At 41.4% G+C, this 15304-nt stretch overlaps 1 protein-coding gene across 3 annotated transcripts in view; it reads right to left on the bottom strand.

Annotated features, from left to right (window-relative positions):
- The window catches only part of MAP3K14 (mitogen-activated protein kinase kinase kinase 14), a 44394-nt gene that overhangs the window by 2123 nt on the left and 26967 nt on the right, over window positions 1-15304 (bottom strand). For all 3 annotated transcript variants that reach the window (XM_069751371.1, XM_069751370.1, XM_069751372.1), the window contains exons 5-15: window positions 13353-13838; window positions 11347-11484; window positions 10822-10951; window positions 6565-6696; window positions 5928-6032; window positions 4493-4656; window positions 3325-3475; window positions 2459-2698; window positions 1425-1522; window positions 1166-1295; window positions 669-769 (exon numbers count right to left, since the gene is read on the bottom strand). In XM_069751371.1, the coding sequence (XP_069607472.1) occupies window positions 669-769; window positions 1166-1295; window positions 1425-1522; window positions 2459-2698; window positions 3325-3475; window positions 4493-4656; window positions 5928-6032; window positions 6565-6696; window positions 10822-10951; window positions 11347-11484; window positions 13353-13838 (1875 nt within the window). The remainder of the gene's footprint in view (window positions 1-668; window positions 770-1165; window positions 1296-1424; window positions 1523-2458; window positions 2699-3324; window positions 3476-4492; window positions 4657-5927; window positions 6033-6564; window positions 6697-10821; window positions 10952-11346; window positions 11485-13352; window positions 13839-15304) is intronic.

Below are 15304 nucleotides of genomic sequence, written 5' to 3'. Positions count from 1 at the left end.
GCAGACCCCCTGGTTTGACTTGGCGTGTATAATGACCTGTTTTGGTCATTTGTCTTTTGGCTCATACTCTCCTGACTGTAACTGACCTCCTTACTTGTCTCTGACCTCGAGTTTGCTTTTTCCTTTGGTACAGCGCTACAGTCTAGGATTTGACCCTGCTTGTTTTGCCTATTCTGCTGCCACCTGTGGTAACTTCACTGTCATACTGCAGGTGAGCTCTGTTAGGCTACTTTCACACATCAGGTTTTTGCCATCAGGCACAATCTGGCGAGTTTTGAAAAAAACTGATCTTTTTTTTCTCTTCTCATCTCATATTAGCGCCGGATTGCGCCTGATGGCCACACGTTTCATTCATTTTTTCCCGGATCTGTAAAAAAAGCTGTTTCCGGCAGACGGAGAAATCTCTCTCTCTCTCTCCATACCCTTACAATCAAAATGTTATTCCATAGTACTCTACCACTATCAAGACTATGCTCAGTTCAGGTTATGTGAACCCCATCAGTGCATGCGCAAGGGACGTTTCCGGCACATGCACTGACCATATCCATAGTCCCCCAATTACCCAACCGAGGGCAAAAGAGTGGACTATGGCAAAAACAGCATACTGTGTAGCTTTTTTTTTTTTAACATGGGGGTCAGTGGGTGACATATGCCACTGTGCGGCTTACCTGACTGCTGATCCCAACTGCCAGGTCTCCCAATTTGGTCCTACCAGACTCCCAGATATGCAGTGTCTCTCCATTGAAGACCTTCAGATGGACTTTTATCCCTAAAACATATAAAATGAGACTATTAAGTTTGGCTGTACCAAAATAATAAAATAGTGCAACATTTGTTTTGTCCAAGTGTCAAAGCACCAGTTTTTTGTGATGCATTTATTAGGGCCGAAAACTCAAAATTGTCAATTTGCATGTGCCATTTGGATAAATGTGGTACAGTAAGTGCCATCTTAAGAAATTATCATTTTATGATTCTATTAAAGGGAATATTTACTTCTCGAACATTTATAGCATAGCCAGAGGATGTGCGAAAGATGAAGTCCCAGAAATAGCTTAGTATCTGAGATGAGAATATACCGTACATCAACTGTATGCAGGGGCTGTGCATGACCCAGGAATTCTCTTCTTTATGCATTGTACCCTCAGAAATAGATCTCTCAACTTACCATTGAACCAGCTGGGAGTAGTTGCGATTCCTCTGCTGAAGAGTGAATCACTATGTATACTCCAGGGTTCCATCTGACTGTCCCATGAATAAATCCCAGAACTTTTTGTGTCCAAAGTTGTCAGGGAGTCCTGCAATAATCAGTAAAAATAAACATTGGTGGTTAATGGGCGTTTGTGATTGTATCTCAATCCTGTGGGCAATAATACAAGAAAAATGGTCACTTGTACATTTACGATAGAGTAGTTTTCACTAAGTACCTTGCGACTGGGCAGAGGCTCCAGGCTGGGCTCACTCAGAAACATGTGCTCTTGTTCCTCAAGGGAGTAAGGTTGAGAAAGATTCTCCATGTACAGGTCTATGGAAAGAGGAGTTCATCATCAAGCAGCAATATTTTGATCGTTGCACAGGTATATTATTGGTGTGTATATCCACCTTTTTTTTAGAAAAATTGTGCCCTATCTATACCATATGTGACAGAGTCACTGGTGAAGTGATGGAGGGGAGATACATGTCACTGCGCATGATCACGTCAGTGATGTGAAACCAGATTAGTTTCCCCCAGCACTGCGTGTTGGGACGGAATGTATAAAATTATATAATGGGTTGGTTTTAGTGGCCATTCATAGAGCGGGAGGGAGAATGTCCACGTATCGCCTCCTGAAAAACTGCCAGGACCTGTGTGATGTCAGAATCATGTGATCAGTCACATGATGGAGTCACAAAGTCAGGGCTTAAATGGCTGAGTGGCAGAGCTTCCAGTGTTCGGTTCTTCCTGGAGAGATACAGTAGGACTCCAGGGAGCTGTGTGCCCTAACTGAACTGTGCACATTGCTGTCTGTTAGCGGTCGGATCCCGCTAGGAAAAAGGACTGTGTTTTCTTTCTTTTGTTTCTTTGTTTTGCTGTTTTGCCCAGAGGGCTGTGTTTACTTTTAAGGTTGGTTTATGCTGCTACAATAAACCAAGCACTTTCTTAAAGACACAGTGTTCCAGAGATACGTCTGTGTCCAGCTGAGTGAGGCTCTCTACCACACATATAATAGACCATCAATATTGGATCATAGGTGTCTGACTCTCTGCACCCCACTTATCAGCTACATCCCTTCATTGTTTATACTGATCTTTTGGGCCAAACTTTACGTTGTGGGAGATTTTGGTATTTCTCATTCATCCCACTGAGGTATTTGGGACAAAACAGCTATACCAAGCACGGGTGCTACTGTAAGTACAGCATGTGTAATGGAAATAATGAAGGGGACATAGTTTGCACAAAGCATCATTTTCAGAGCGCTACCTAGTTCTAGACGCTCAATCTCCATTTCACATGATATCCTGGCTTGTTCCAGACTTTTGTGACTTGTGAAGGAGGCATCTTCTGTTATCTGCTGAGTACTGTAGTCCTGAACAGTCATGGCTTCTTCATGAAAAGTCTTGAGCTGACAAGTGGAGACCTCCAGGACATCTGTCACGGTGTGAGGAGGGAACATTCGAGGTTCTTTGTATTCTGTTTTATATGATGATTTTAGACCCCCAACTAGAAGAAAAAAGACTTGTAATTTATTAAAGCGTTATGTCTGGTATATGGTCTATGCAAGCAGGTCTTATTCTTTCCAATAGTGGCATGTTTAGTACATAGATTCCTTTCTCAGAATTATTGTTGCTTATCCGTATTAAAGGGAATCTGTCACCAGGTTTTTGCTATGTAATCTGAGAGCAGCGAGACGCTAGGGCTGAAACTCTGATTCCAGCAATGTATCACTTAATGAGCTTAATTGACACAATTGCTGTTTTTTTTGTTGGTGATCTTCCGATTCTCTGAATGCTAAGCTCTGTATAATCCCACCCACACCACTCATTGGCAGCTATGTATACTGTGCATAAGTAGAAAGCTGCTAATCAGTGCTGGGGCGGAGTTACACAGAGCAGTTGACTAAGAGGCACAAGACACCTAGTCCTGTAGTGATAATCTTCTGCCGATAAAACACTGATTTTATTGAACACACAACCTAGTAAGTGTCACATCGCTGGAATCAGGGTCTCTGCCCCTACGTTATGCTGCTCTCAGATTAAAAATCCGAGACATATTCCCTTTAACAGCATGTAGTCTCATGCTATGGTTTACCTGTTTCCATATCAACTAAAGATTAGTACAGCGCTTACTTTTTTGAATTACAGTTTCCACTTTTTGGATGAGATCAACCGCATCTGGTCTGTTAGTAGGATCCTTCTGCAGTCCATCCACTATGAGACTGCGGGTTAGATGGTTACAGCTTGGGGGTATTTCTTGCAATGGTGGTGGTTCCGTGGCAATCTAAAGACAGAAAAAGAATGGCAAGCTACTTTACTATATGTATGAGCTACCCAAATGATAGAAGATAACAGTAAGTTCTCTGGTGGTCCTACTCTTATTTGTGGGATCACTGGATAGTCGCAGAGGCCCATCAGTTATACATTTATCACATTCATTCATTATATGGATAAGTGATAAATAAATCCATTTATAAAATAAATCTTTAAAGGGAACCTGTCACCTGAATTTGGCGGGACTGGTTTTGGGTCATATGGGCGGAGTTTTTGGGTGTTTGATTCACCCTTTCCTTACCCGCTGGCTGCATGCTGGCTGCAATATTGGATTGAAGTTCATTTTCTGTCCTCCATAGTACACGCCTGCACAAGCCAAGATTGCTTTGCGCAGGCGTGTACTATGGAGGACAGAGAATGAACTTCAATCCAATATTGCAGCCAGCATGCAGCCAGCGGGTAAGGAAAGGGTGAATCAAACACCCCAAAACTCCGCCCATATGACCCAAAACCAGTCCCGCCAAATTCAGGTGACAGAGTCCCTTTAAGGCATCATTTCAAATAGAAAAAGTTTAGAAGTTTTTTCAATTACATTCCATAGCACTAATCCTGCTTTACAGCCTGTTTGGCACTCCAGAGCTGTATTTTCTATTTTCTTGGCTTCATATTGGAAATCTCCCAGCATTCTGTGCTGGATTAAAGGCTATACATCCCTTGCTCTGGTGATTTGCTTTCTGGGAAGTGTTGCCATTGTAGAGCGATCTGATATCAGAAACACTGACTGACCCTTTGCATTGTAGAAGATCAGCTTAGCTGCTAGAGATGGGTCAGTTTGTTAGCTGGATTCAAATACAATGAGCAGAATTGTGATTGCAGCTCTGGAGTATAATAGAAGCTGTAATTCTGGATCGGCACAAGGTAAGTTATTCAGTCGATTTTCAGACTTGATGTTTTGTAATATGAAAGGGTTACATAGCCTTCATTGCTCAGTATGACTTATTGTCTAATATTTATATAGTGGACTTACCTTTAGACATAAGGGTGCTTTGTGGGTACGGCTCCACGGATGCCAGCCATTCAACATGTGAAGAAGCATGCAACATGTACTCCACACATCCATTTTTGTGTCACAAGGTTCCCCACGCACAAGTTCAGGGGCCATGTGTGTTTCAGTGCCTGGGACATAGTCACCTATGGGACACAATAGTACAATTATCATGTTATTATTTTAGCCAAACATGTAATAATTTTATCTTCACTCTAATTAAATATACCGTACTTTCTAATCTCTTGGCCATTTTCACCCCCTTGCATGATGTGATGTCAGATTGTATCTGGCAGCAGAAAAGAACTTAACGCCTATTTACTAGACAGGTGATAACTTATATATTGGTGGGGGTCCGACTGCTGAGATCCCCACCAATCGACAGACATGAGTAGTTTTATCCTGAATAGAATGGAACAGCAGTGTTCATACCCTACTGCCACTCTATGCCACTCGAGCATGACCACGGCCAGTCTATGCCACTCGAGCATGCCCATGGCCGCTCTATGCCACTCGAGCATGACCATGGCCAGTCTATGCCACTTGAGCATTACCACTGCCACTCTCTATGACTTGAGCATGACCACGGCCGCTCTATGCCACTCAAGCATGACCACAGCCCTTCTATGCTACTCGAGCATGACCACTGCCATTCTATGCCACTTGAGCATGACCGCTGCCACTGGATGCCAGTCAAGCATGACCACTGCCCCTCTATTCTAACAAGAAGCTCCCCTTTTTGCCAGTCGGTGTGAATCCTGTTGAAAGGTGATAACTCTTCTCAGTTAGAAAACTCCTTTACAAAGAATCTGTCACCAGCTTTTTGCCACCTAACCTGAGAGCAGCATAATGTAAAGACAGAGACCCTGATTCCAGTGATGTATCCTTTACTGGGCTGCTTGCTGTACTTTTGATAAAATCACTGCTGCATCAGCAGTAAGCCCGCTGCCATGTTGTCCTCTATATTCACCCGAACAACCACCTTCAATTGGCAGCTTTCTGCCTATGCACAGTGTACACAGGGCTGTGAATCAATGGCGTGGGCGTGGTTATACAGAGCTCAGTATTCAGAGAAATGGTAAATCTGTAGCCGATAAAATAGTGGTTTTATCAAAACTCTGGCAAGCACTCCAGTAAGTGACACATCACTAAAATCAGGGTCTCTGCCTCTATATCACACTGCTCTCTGATGGGATAGCTAAAAGCTAGTGACACATTCCCTTTGGACACTCAACTAATAGTACAGGCTGAGCATGAATGTTTATTAGGGGGTCAGAGGGATGGCAGCCAACTTGTATTTCAATTGTTACATCATTTTCTTTCATTGGCGAGATTCTTCTAGTTTGTTTTCTATTCATTTTTCAGTATTTTTTTTTCTATTTCGTGATTTGCATTTTTTTTTATCACTGCCACCTACCTGTCAATAACTGTGTCTTGCAACCTCCAGGAGGCAATTGTGCTGCATGCCCGAAATCACACAAATATGCTGTTTTTCCATTATCAGTCAGGAGTACATTGTCCGCTGTAAAGAGAAAGTTTTCATAGAAGAAATTAGGCAGAAATTGGAGAATACAAGAAAGAGCAATTAAAAATGTCTTTGTCTCATTAGTAAATAACAAGTCCATCTGTGCGCTACAGTACTATTCATTTCAACGGAGAGATGCCATCAGGAGATCGCAAAACCTAAAGGCCCCCAAAACAGTAAAGTCGCTCAAAGTGACCACTGTTTTCGTTAACACCGGCCATCTCTCTGATGTGTGCAGGGACCAACAGATGATCTTGGGGGAGAAATGTGGCCTGTGGCTTTCTTCCCTCTACTCATTGCATAGACATGAACACTAGGCCTAGAGAGCTGTGTATGAATAAGAAGCAGTCAGAAGACAGTTCCTTGAATACCTCTTGTGTTTGGACACCTTTTAAGCCGAAGGGGCTCAAAATTTGAAGAAACACAAGCAATACATCTCAGCTCAACAATAATGCCTTCTAACCTCTCAGAGGAAAGTAAAGATGAGTGTAAAAACTTCAAGAGGCCAAGACTAAAATGAGGTACTGACCTTTTATGTCTCCATGGAGTATATTGGAAGCATGAAGATGTCTCAGGCCTTGCAGCACTTGTCCTGTATAATATAGGGCCCAATCCTCTGCCAAGAAACCACTTCTTTTGATCAGCTGGCCCAAAGATCCACCTAAAAAAACATCAACACAAATTTGTTCCAAGGTTTTTCAGGAGCTTTCTGCAGCGCACAATGCAAAACAAGCCTAATCCATAACGTACAGAACAGTGAACGCTGCCTATAAAAAGGAAAACTACGGTAGATCACCCTCCACCAGCTGTGATGAATCTGAGAGTCCGTGATCAGCGATCCTGCAGACGCTCGATACAAGGTAGAAAGAGAAATGATCCAGCTCCCTGTATGCAGGATGTCAATGAAACAAGCAAATTCTTTATTCCAATTGATTTTAAAAGTAGGTAGGTATCCAGTAGATGTTCGTAGGTGTATATACCTGAATCCATAGTAGAAGAAAAGGGGGGAACATGGAGAAAGAATATAACGTAATCATCAGACGCGTTTCGAACATACCAATTTTAAGAACATGTGATGTTCGAAACACATCTGGTAATTATATTATTTCCCCATGTTCCCCTTTTTCTTCTACTATGGATTAAGGTGTATACACCTACAAACATCTACTGGATATCTACCTACTTTTAAAGCGATTGGAATAAAGAATTTACTTGTTTTATTGACATCCGGCATGCCGAGAGCTGGATCATTTCTCCATCTACGCATCTTGGATAGGCAGTACTATACACCTGCTATACAAAAATCAAACCATTTTAGACTATTGAAAAAAAAAAAAAAAAATATATATATATATATATATATATATATATATATATATATATTCACACAGCAGTATTTTGATCAGTATTTACCATCAAAAGTTTATTAACCCCTTAACTCCCGGAGCTTTTTTCGGTTTTGCGTTTTCGTTTTTCGCTCCCCTCCTTCCCAGAGCCATAACTTTTTTTTATTTTTCCAGCAATATGGCCATGTGAGGGCTTGTTTTTTATGGGACGATTTGTACTTTTGAACGACACCATTGGTTTTACCATGTCGTGTACTTTCTAGAAAACTGAAAAAAATTCCAAGTGCGGTGACATTGCAAAAAAAGTGCAATCCCACACTTGTTTTTTGTTTGTCGTTTTTGTCTAGGTTCACTAAATGCTAAAACTGACCTGCCATTATGATTCTCCAGGTCATTACGAGTTCATAGACACCAAACATGCCTAGGTTATTTTTTATCTAAGTGGTGAAAAATTTTCCGAGACCCTTAGCGTCTCCATTTTTCATGATCTCGGGTTGAGTGAGGGCTTATTTTTTGCGTGCCGAGCTGAGATTTTTAGTGATACCATTTTGGTCCAGATACGTTCTTTTGATCACCCGTTATGGCATTTTAATGCAATGTCACAGCGACCAAAAAAAACAAAATTCTGAGTTTTGAGTTTTTTTCTCACTACGCCATTTAGCGATCAGGTTAATCCTTTTTCTCTTTATTGATAGATCGGGCGATTCTGAACGCAGTGATACCAAATATATGTAGGTTTGAATTTTTTTTAATTGTTTATTTTGAATGGGGCGAAAGGGGGGTGATTTAAACTTATTTATTTTTTTCATATTTTTAAAAACATTTTTTTTTGCTTTTGCCATGCTTCAATAGCCTCCATGGAAGGCTAGAAGCTGGCATAGACTGATCTGCTCTGACACATAGAGGCGATGCTCAGATCGCCCCTATGTAGCTGAATTACAGCATTGCTATGAGCGCCGACCACAGGGTGGCGCTCACAGCAATCTGGCATCAACAACCATAAAGGTCTCCAGGAGACCTTTGGTTGTCATGCCGACGTGCCGCTGACTCCCAATCACGTGACGGGTCAGCGGTGAGCGCATTTCATGCCGGATGGCCGGAAGTGCTTGTTAAATGCCGCTGTCAAAGTTTTACAGCGGCATTCAATTAGTTAATAGGCACAGGCGGATCGCAATTCCGTCCACGCCTATGGCGGGCACATGTCAGCCGCAGCCCGCATCACAGCGGGGGTTCTGCCATCAGACGTACTATTCCGTCCGATGTCAGAAATGGGTTAAATGAGAGGAGTTACCAGTGTGAGACATGTAATGACTGACAGTCTGCTCTCCTGCTTTACATGTCTCATACTGGTAACGCCTCCTTTCATTTATAATAATCTCTGGAGGCAGATTCTCAGTGAGATCAGTATCCGGCCCATAGATCTTATCTGCTTATTTACAAATATGAGAAAAAAATAGATTTCTCTGGAATAAGACATTGGATCGCAGATATCAAGGTATCATGTTATTCCGCTTCCTATGATCTACATGCCTGTATAGACAATGGTTGATCCTATTGACAGATTCCCTTTAAATAAAACCGCCTTAGGCATGGAAATATTCAATGGAGTGGTGGTTATACTATTCCTGTAATCACTAGATGTTACTAGCACTTGTGAAAACAGCATTTTATAATTTCGTTTTGCAAGGATACATGTTAATAAATATGAAAAGAAACACTTATTGCATGCAAATATACCTGTCTCTTTGTGATAATGTCCCTTTAAAAAAGGCTGATAAATGTTTCTGACTCACTAGGTTTCAGCGGTGATTCATTTTGTTATCTAGCAGTTAATACATAATAAACCAGTAACTAAGTGTTTATCTGTGTCTGGTTCATAGGTTTAACTGACACTACAAGAAATTGTTTTTTTTTCACAATAGTGAACGATCAGCCGCTAAAATATATATTTATTCTATCCTCAAGTATTTTAGCAATGCATGTGTGGAGTAATAACCTGACTCATAGTCCTGTGTACTGTCTTGTAGTCTACTTCTGCTGTATATAAACGTTAAAGATTGAGACCCATTTAGACAAACCGATAATTGTGAATGAGCATTCCTAAGAATTATCGGCCTGTTGAAACAAACCGGCAATCACTTGTTGAATGAGCAAAATGCTCATTCATCAGGGGCGGTGGTTTTCAAGCTGGCTTAAAAATCATAATTTTCAGCTGCACCCAGTCCTGTGTAAACAAATGATGTGCTGCAATAAAAAGATATTAACCATTGTTTAGTGTGCTTGGAAGTGCGGCCATCCTGTCTAAGCAGACCAGTAAATGACCACTGATTTACTTGCATGTGGTCGATCAGGCGTCATTTAACGGCTGTGGTCAGTATGTCTAAACCAAGTACTAGAGCGCACATCCAGTGATCCACATTTCAATCTGGTGAATATCCTAAAAGTGTTTAAAATCAAGTTTCTAGTCTGTAATTAAAAAGCCAACGGTTCTGCTCTGTTTGGTAGCTTCCTATTATGATGTATGAGTGTAATAATGGGGGAGGAGGGAGATATTACAGGTGCAATGTTCATAGGAGCCTGACAACTGGTAATAAGGCTTCATCAGGCAGGCTTAGTGGAGACTACACAGCTTATCAGATCATAGGGGTTGCCCTGGCCGTCACCCTTGTACCCCTATATAGGGATCTGTAATTTTGCACAGGAATCCCTATGCAGCTGCTGGCCGGTGGAGTTAGCTGGAGGCAAGAAGGATCACTAAGTGGGGTCAATACCAACAGGAAATGTCAGAGCCAAAATCAGAAAGCAAGCAGGTGAACAAAATCCAAAACAAGGTCAGAAAACAGGATATGCTCATTAGCACAAAGGTACAATGGATCCGAAAGACCAGGTCTGAGCCGAACTAAGTAATTGGCAGCTGAGGCTGTCTTCGGTGTTTATAAAGTAAGGAATCCCAGCCATGGCTCCCAGCAGAGAGCTAATTACATTACCAGCTTGCTGCAGCAAAACACAAGTGGACCAGAAAGGGACAACTAGTCTCAGCAATCTAAAAGCTAAACTGCCACATACTGTCAACGTGCAGCAGTAACCGTGATATTAGTGCAGTGCCGCCTAGTGATCAAGGCAGGATCTGCACTAGTATGCTCAGACATACGTAGTAGTAAAGGTCACATTTTCTATTAGATACAGTATGCTATGCCTATGGATGAAGAAAACCTTTGAAACAAGTGTTTTTTTTGTTTGTTTTTTAATTATTCCATGCTATAAAACATTCAGAACAAGCAACATTTGATGCAATGACTTATGCATTTTGGCATTTAGCCTTAGTGATAGTTTATAAAATCCCTTACAAACAGCTAACTAAGGCCTCATGGACGTACGCCACATATTTCAACTTGTCTTGCTTATAAAGAAGATTGTTGGTAGTCTTGAATGAAACCTACCATCCATAAGCTTCATAAACACAGTGATGCAGGGTCCTTCTCGGACTGCCCCATACACTGGGACTATTTTTTCAGAATTGACAGCCAGGCAGCATGTCAGCTCCTCGTGTCGAAAACTGTTAACATTAATCTGAAAAAAGGAAGATGAGAAGAAAAATTTGGACCTGAAGCAAGTGAACAAATTTAAACTTGTTATTTCATATTTGCACAAAGGCAAGTGTTTAGACCACATGAATATGCCTATGATTTGTGATATTCGTGTATGGACTAGTCACACTTATTTTGAATTGCAAAAACGGAGAATCAGCACACAAAACTTGGCGTACGGATATTTCTATAAATCCCATCCACTTTGCTTGAATTGCAAAATTCAGCATTTTTTACTTAGCGAAAATATACATCACCAAAAACTCATCATGGGAACTTATCGTAATAAAGGGATGACGTGAGTCCACCAAAGTGCTCCTTGCAGCCGCTAGTTTATAACAATATAACATTTAGGATTAATATGCAGATCATACTTACTATTTTAGCTGCAAATTGGTATCCAGTTTTCTTGTCCTTTCCGAAGAAAACATCTCCAAAACTTCCACTGCCTAGCACTTCTTTGCTCTTTGTCCAGTGGGTGTCCGTTCTGTACTCATAATCTTCCATTCTCAGTTCCTACAGAGAATAAATCGTGTAAGTTATGTAGTGAAGCAGTTTCTGTAGTGTGAATGGGATACTTAACAATGCCCCCTTCATTAGATGGATCTTTGGAGATCCCAGAGGTCAGACCTCCAGTGATGATTAAACCATGGCATATTCTAAAGATATGCCATTGTATATGGAACTGAAAATAACTCTTTAGAGGGGTTGTCCAATACTTGGGACAACCCCTTCGCAATGGCTATATTCCCCATGTAAAATAAGAACAACCTGTACTCACCTCCGGCGCTGACTTTGGGACATTGTTATGTCACGTGAGCCGTGCAGCCAATCAGCAACTGCTAATGGGTCTCTTCACTCTCACTTCCTTTGGGTGAAACTGTGAAGAACTGCTGCTTATGTCAGTTAGGTCTGAAGGAAATGAGTGAAGGAGCCCATTAGCGGACGCTGATTGGCTGCAGGGCTCACGTGACATAATGTTATGCAAGCCCCGGGAGACTCAATGATGTTCCAAAGATGATAGCACAAGGCAGAGGTGTTTTTATTTTACATGAGGAAGTGAGAAGGGTTGTCCAAGTAGTGGACAAACCCCTTTAAGCTTTTAGTGATATCTAGGAAATTGGATTTACAGAGACCAGCTTTGTTCATCCAGTTCTGGTTGTACAGACATGTGACCACTGAAGCCATTCACAATGTAGGTATCAATTGGTTGCTGCTGTGGCTATTGATTGACTGCAGTGGTAACGTACCCATCCTTGAGGAAGCAAGGATATCGATCAATGACATTTGTATCATAATTAGTGGAATGGAGGGCATTGGTCGTTATGAACACTTTATTAATTTTTGCACCATGCTGAGACCCTTTTAACCCCTTAATGACCGCCAATACGTCTTTTAACTGACCTGAGATATAAGAGAATAGTATCCCCATACAGGTGACAATCCAGCATCTGTCGGTTGTACACTATAGCTGACAACTTGCTGTACCAGCCACGATCAGTATTTGCACCATCTAAATCTGTTTAACCCCTTAGATGCTGCTGTCAATAGTGACTACATCATTATAAATGGTTAACAGAGTGTGGGGGCTTCTTCTTTGTCACAATTGGTGCCCTCAGATCATGATTTTGTTGTCCTGATGTTTGCGATGGCAATTCATGACCAAATAGCGGCCTTAGAGTCTGACGGCTGTAGTAATCTGTTTTGAAGTTAGCAACATTTAGGTGGTAAAAATACACATTTTCATTTCTGTCATACCACTTTGCATTAATTCCTGTAAAGCACCTGAAGGGTTAATAAACTACCTGACAGCAGTTTTCAATATGTCAGGGGGTGCTGTTTTTAAAATGGTATCACGTTTGCGGGTTTCCCAATATATGGGACCCCTAAAGTCACTTCAAACATGGATAAGTCCCTAAAAAAATAAATTTTGTAAATTTCTTTGAAAAAATGAAAAATTGCTGCTACATTTTTAAACCTCCTAAAATGCTAACAAAATAAAATAACATTTTACAAATGGTGCTGATGTAAAGCAGACATGTGGGAAATGTTATTTATTAATGGTTTGCTGTTGTATGACTATCTGGATTAAAAGGATAATCATTCAAATTTAGAAAATTGCTAATTTTTTAAAATTTTTCTCAAATTTTTGATATTTTTTATAAATAAACACAAAAAATGTTGAACAAAATTTACCATTATCATAAAGTATAATGTGTCACGAAAAAACAGTCTCAAAATCACTGGGATTTGTTGAAGCGTTGCAGAGTTATTACCACATAAAGTGACACTGGTCAGATTTCAAAAATTTGGCTCGGTCACTAAGGGGTTAAATATACAATACAATTTGGACAACCCCAGTGTTTATAAACAGTGTGCAATACCTCTTTCAATAGGATCCCTTCATTGTCCACATCCAGTTCATCCTGATCATCGTGTTTCTTCCAGGATTTGGCTAATGTGCACAAGTTGTAGGCATCTCCACAGCTCACACTATCCTTCAGAGCCATTAATACCCCCTCTTCCACAGATTGGGTTTTTGAGTCCATACAGGAGTTGGTAAACTTGGAGGAACCCCATTGTGAGAAATGTATTTTTTCATAATCGTCATGTCCTAAAATAATGTCTAATACTCGATCTCGCTGTTGTGGTGCATCTAATAGAGTATTGGTTTGTGGCTGAAGCTTTCCAGCACCCACGTGGCAAATGCATTGGGATAGACTGATCAGCTTGTGGAGTACTTTATGATTGTCAGCAGCACAAGGCTGTGAGTTCACAGGGGGATATTCAATGTTTTTATCTGGTTGAGGGATGGAGTTGTAATTCTGCACATCATTTGAATGCCACTGTTTTGACAGAGATTCTTCATCCTATAGAAACCCGGAAAAAAACAGTATTTAAAATTTAGCAAAAATATTTCAACATTCTCAATTTAAAAACTTTCTACATTTTATGTTACTATTAGCCTCTTCAGAGAGGAAGAGGGTTTAAACTTTAATTTCACCTCTTGGACGTAGCAACGCTAAAAGTCAATATCAATAGTCCAATGAGCTTTGACTTTGGGTGAGAAGCCAAACGAGAAACTCCTTTTTCAAACACATGTTTCTGGGTATTTGCCCCACATCAGTGCAAAGCAGGAGGTCTTATTTGATGTATACCACAGAACCTCTCAGTGGGCGTTAGATTTTTCTCCTGTGACAAAACCCGACCACACTGACAGAAACGGTCTGTGGTATAAGCCCCATCGGGTGAAAGATAGGGGACATAACTTTGGGGCACAGAAGAAAAACTGCTCCAGAATCAGTGGAATAGCGCCAATTGGAGGAGGCAGGGGTGGACACAGATAGCTTGGGGCACCGGTGCAGCTGTATGTCCATATGTAATGTACCATAAGAAAGTTATGTACTGTTTAAATCAGGTTTTTGAACTACCGGTAATTATATCTTTAAAGTTTTAGCAATTTTTTTCTTGGTATATCACAATCTGCATTAAAAAATACATAATGGATATTAATCAATTTTCTCACTGGACACTGGGGCTATTTTAGACTCAAACGCCCTGTTTTTTTACAAATTACTTTTCAGAGCTTTCATTATCATCACAAACAGGATTACAGGTTTATATACCTTAAAGGTACCGTCACATTAAGCGACGCTGCAGCGATATAGACAACGATCCCGATCGCTGCAGCGTCGCTTTGTGGTCGCTGGAGAGCTGTCACACAGACAGCTCTCCAGCAACCAACGATGCCGGTCCCCTGGTAACCAGGGTAAACATCGGGTTACTAAGCGCAGGGCCGCGCTTAGTAACCCGATGTTTACCCTGGTTACCAGCGTAAATGTAAAAAAACCCAAACACTACATACTTACATTCCGGCGTCTGTCCTCTCCGGCGCTGTGCTTCTCTGCACTGTGCAAGCGCCGCCGGAAAGCAGAGCACAGCGGTGATGTCACCGCTGTGCTTTCCGGCCGCTGCGCTTACAGTGCAGAGAAGCACAGCGGCGGAGAGGACAGACGCCGGAATGTAAGTATGTAGTGTTTGTTTTTTTTTTACATTTACACTGGTAACCAGGGTAAACATTGGGTTACTAAGCACGGCCCTGCGCTTAGTAACCCGATGTTTACCCTGGATACCAGTGAAGACATCGCTGAATCGGCGTCACACACGCCAATTCAGCGATGTCTGCAGGGAGTCCAGCGACGAAATAAAGTTCTGGACTTTCTGCGCCGACCAACGATGGCACAGCAGGATCCTGATCGCTGCTGCCTGTCAAAGTGAACAATATCGCTAGCCAGGACGCAGCAACGTCACGGATCGCTAGCGATATCGTTCAGTG

This window comes from Ranitomeya imitator, chromosome 2 (assembly GCF_032444005.1).
Source record: "Ranitomeya imitator isolate aRanImi1 chromosome 2, aRanImi1.pri, whole genome shotgun sequence".
Taxonomy (NCBI): Eukaryota; Metazoa; Chordata; class Amphibia; order Anura; family Dendrobatidae; genus Ranitomeya; species Ranitomeya imitator.
Note: the sequence above shows the minus strand (reverse complement) of the source record. Positions and strands in the feature narration are given on the sequence as shown.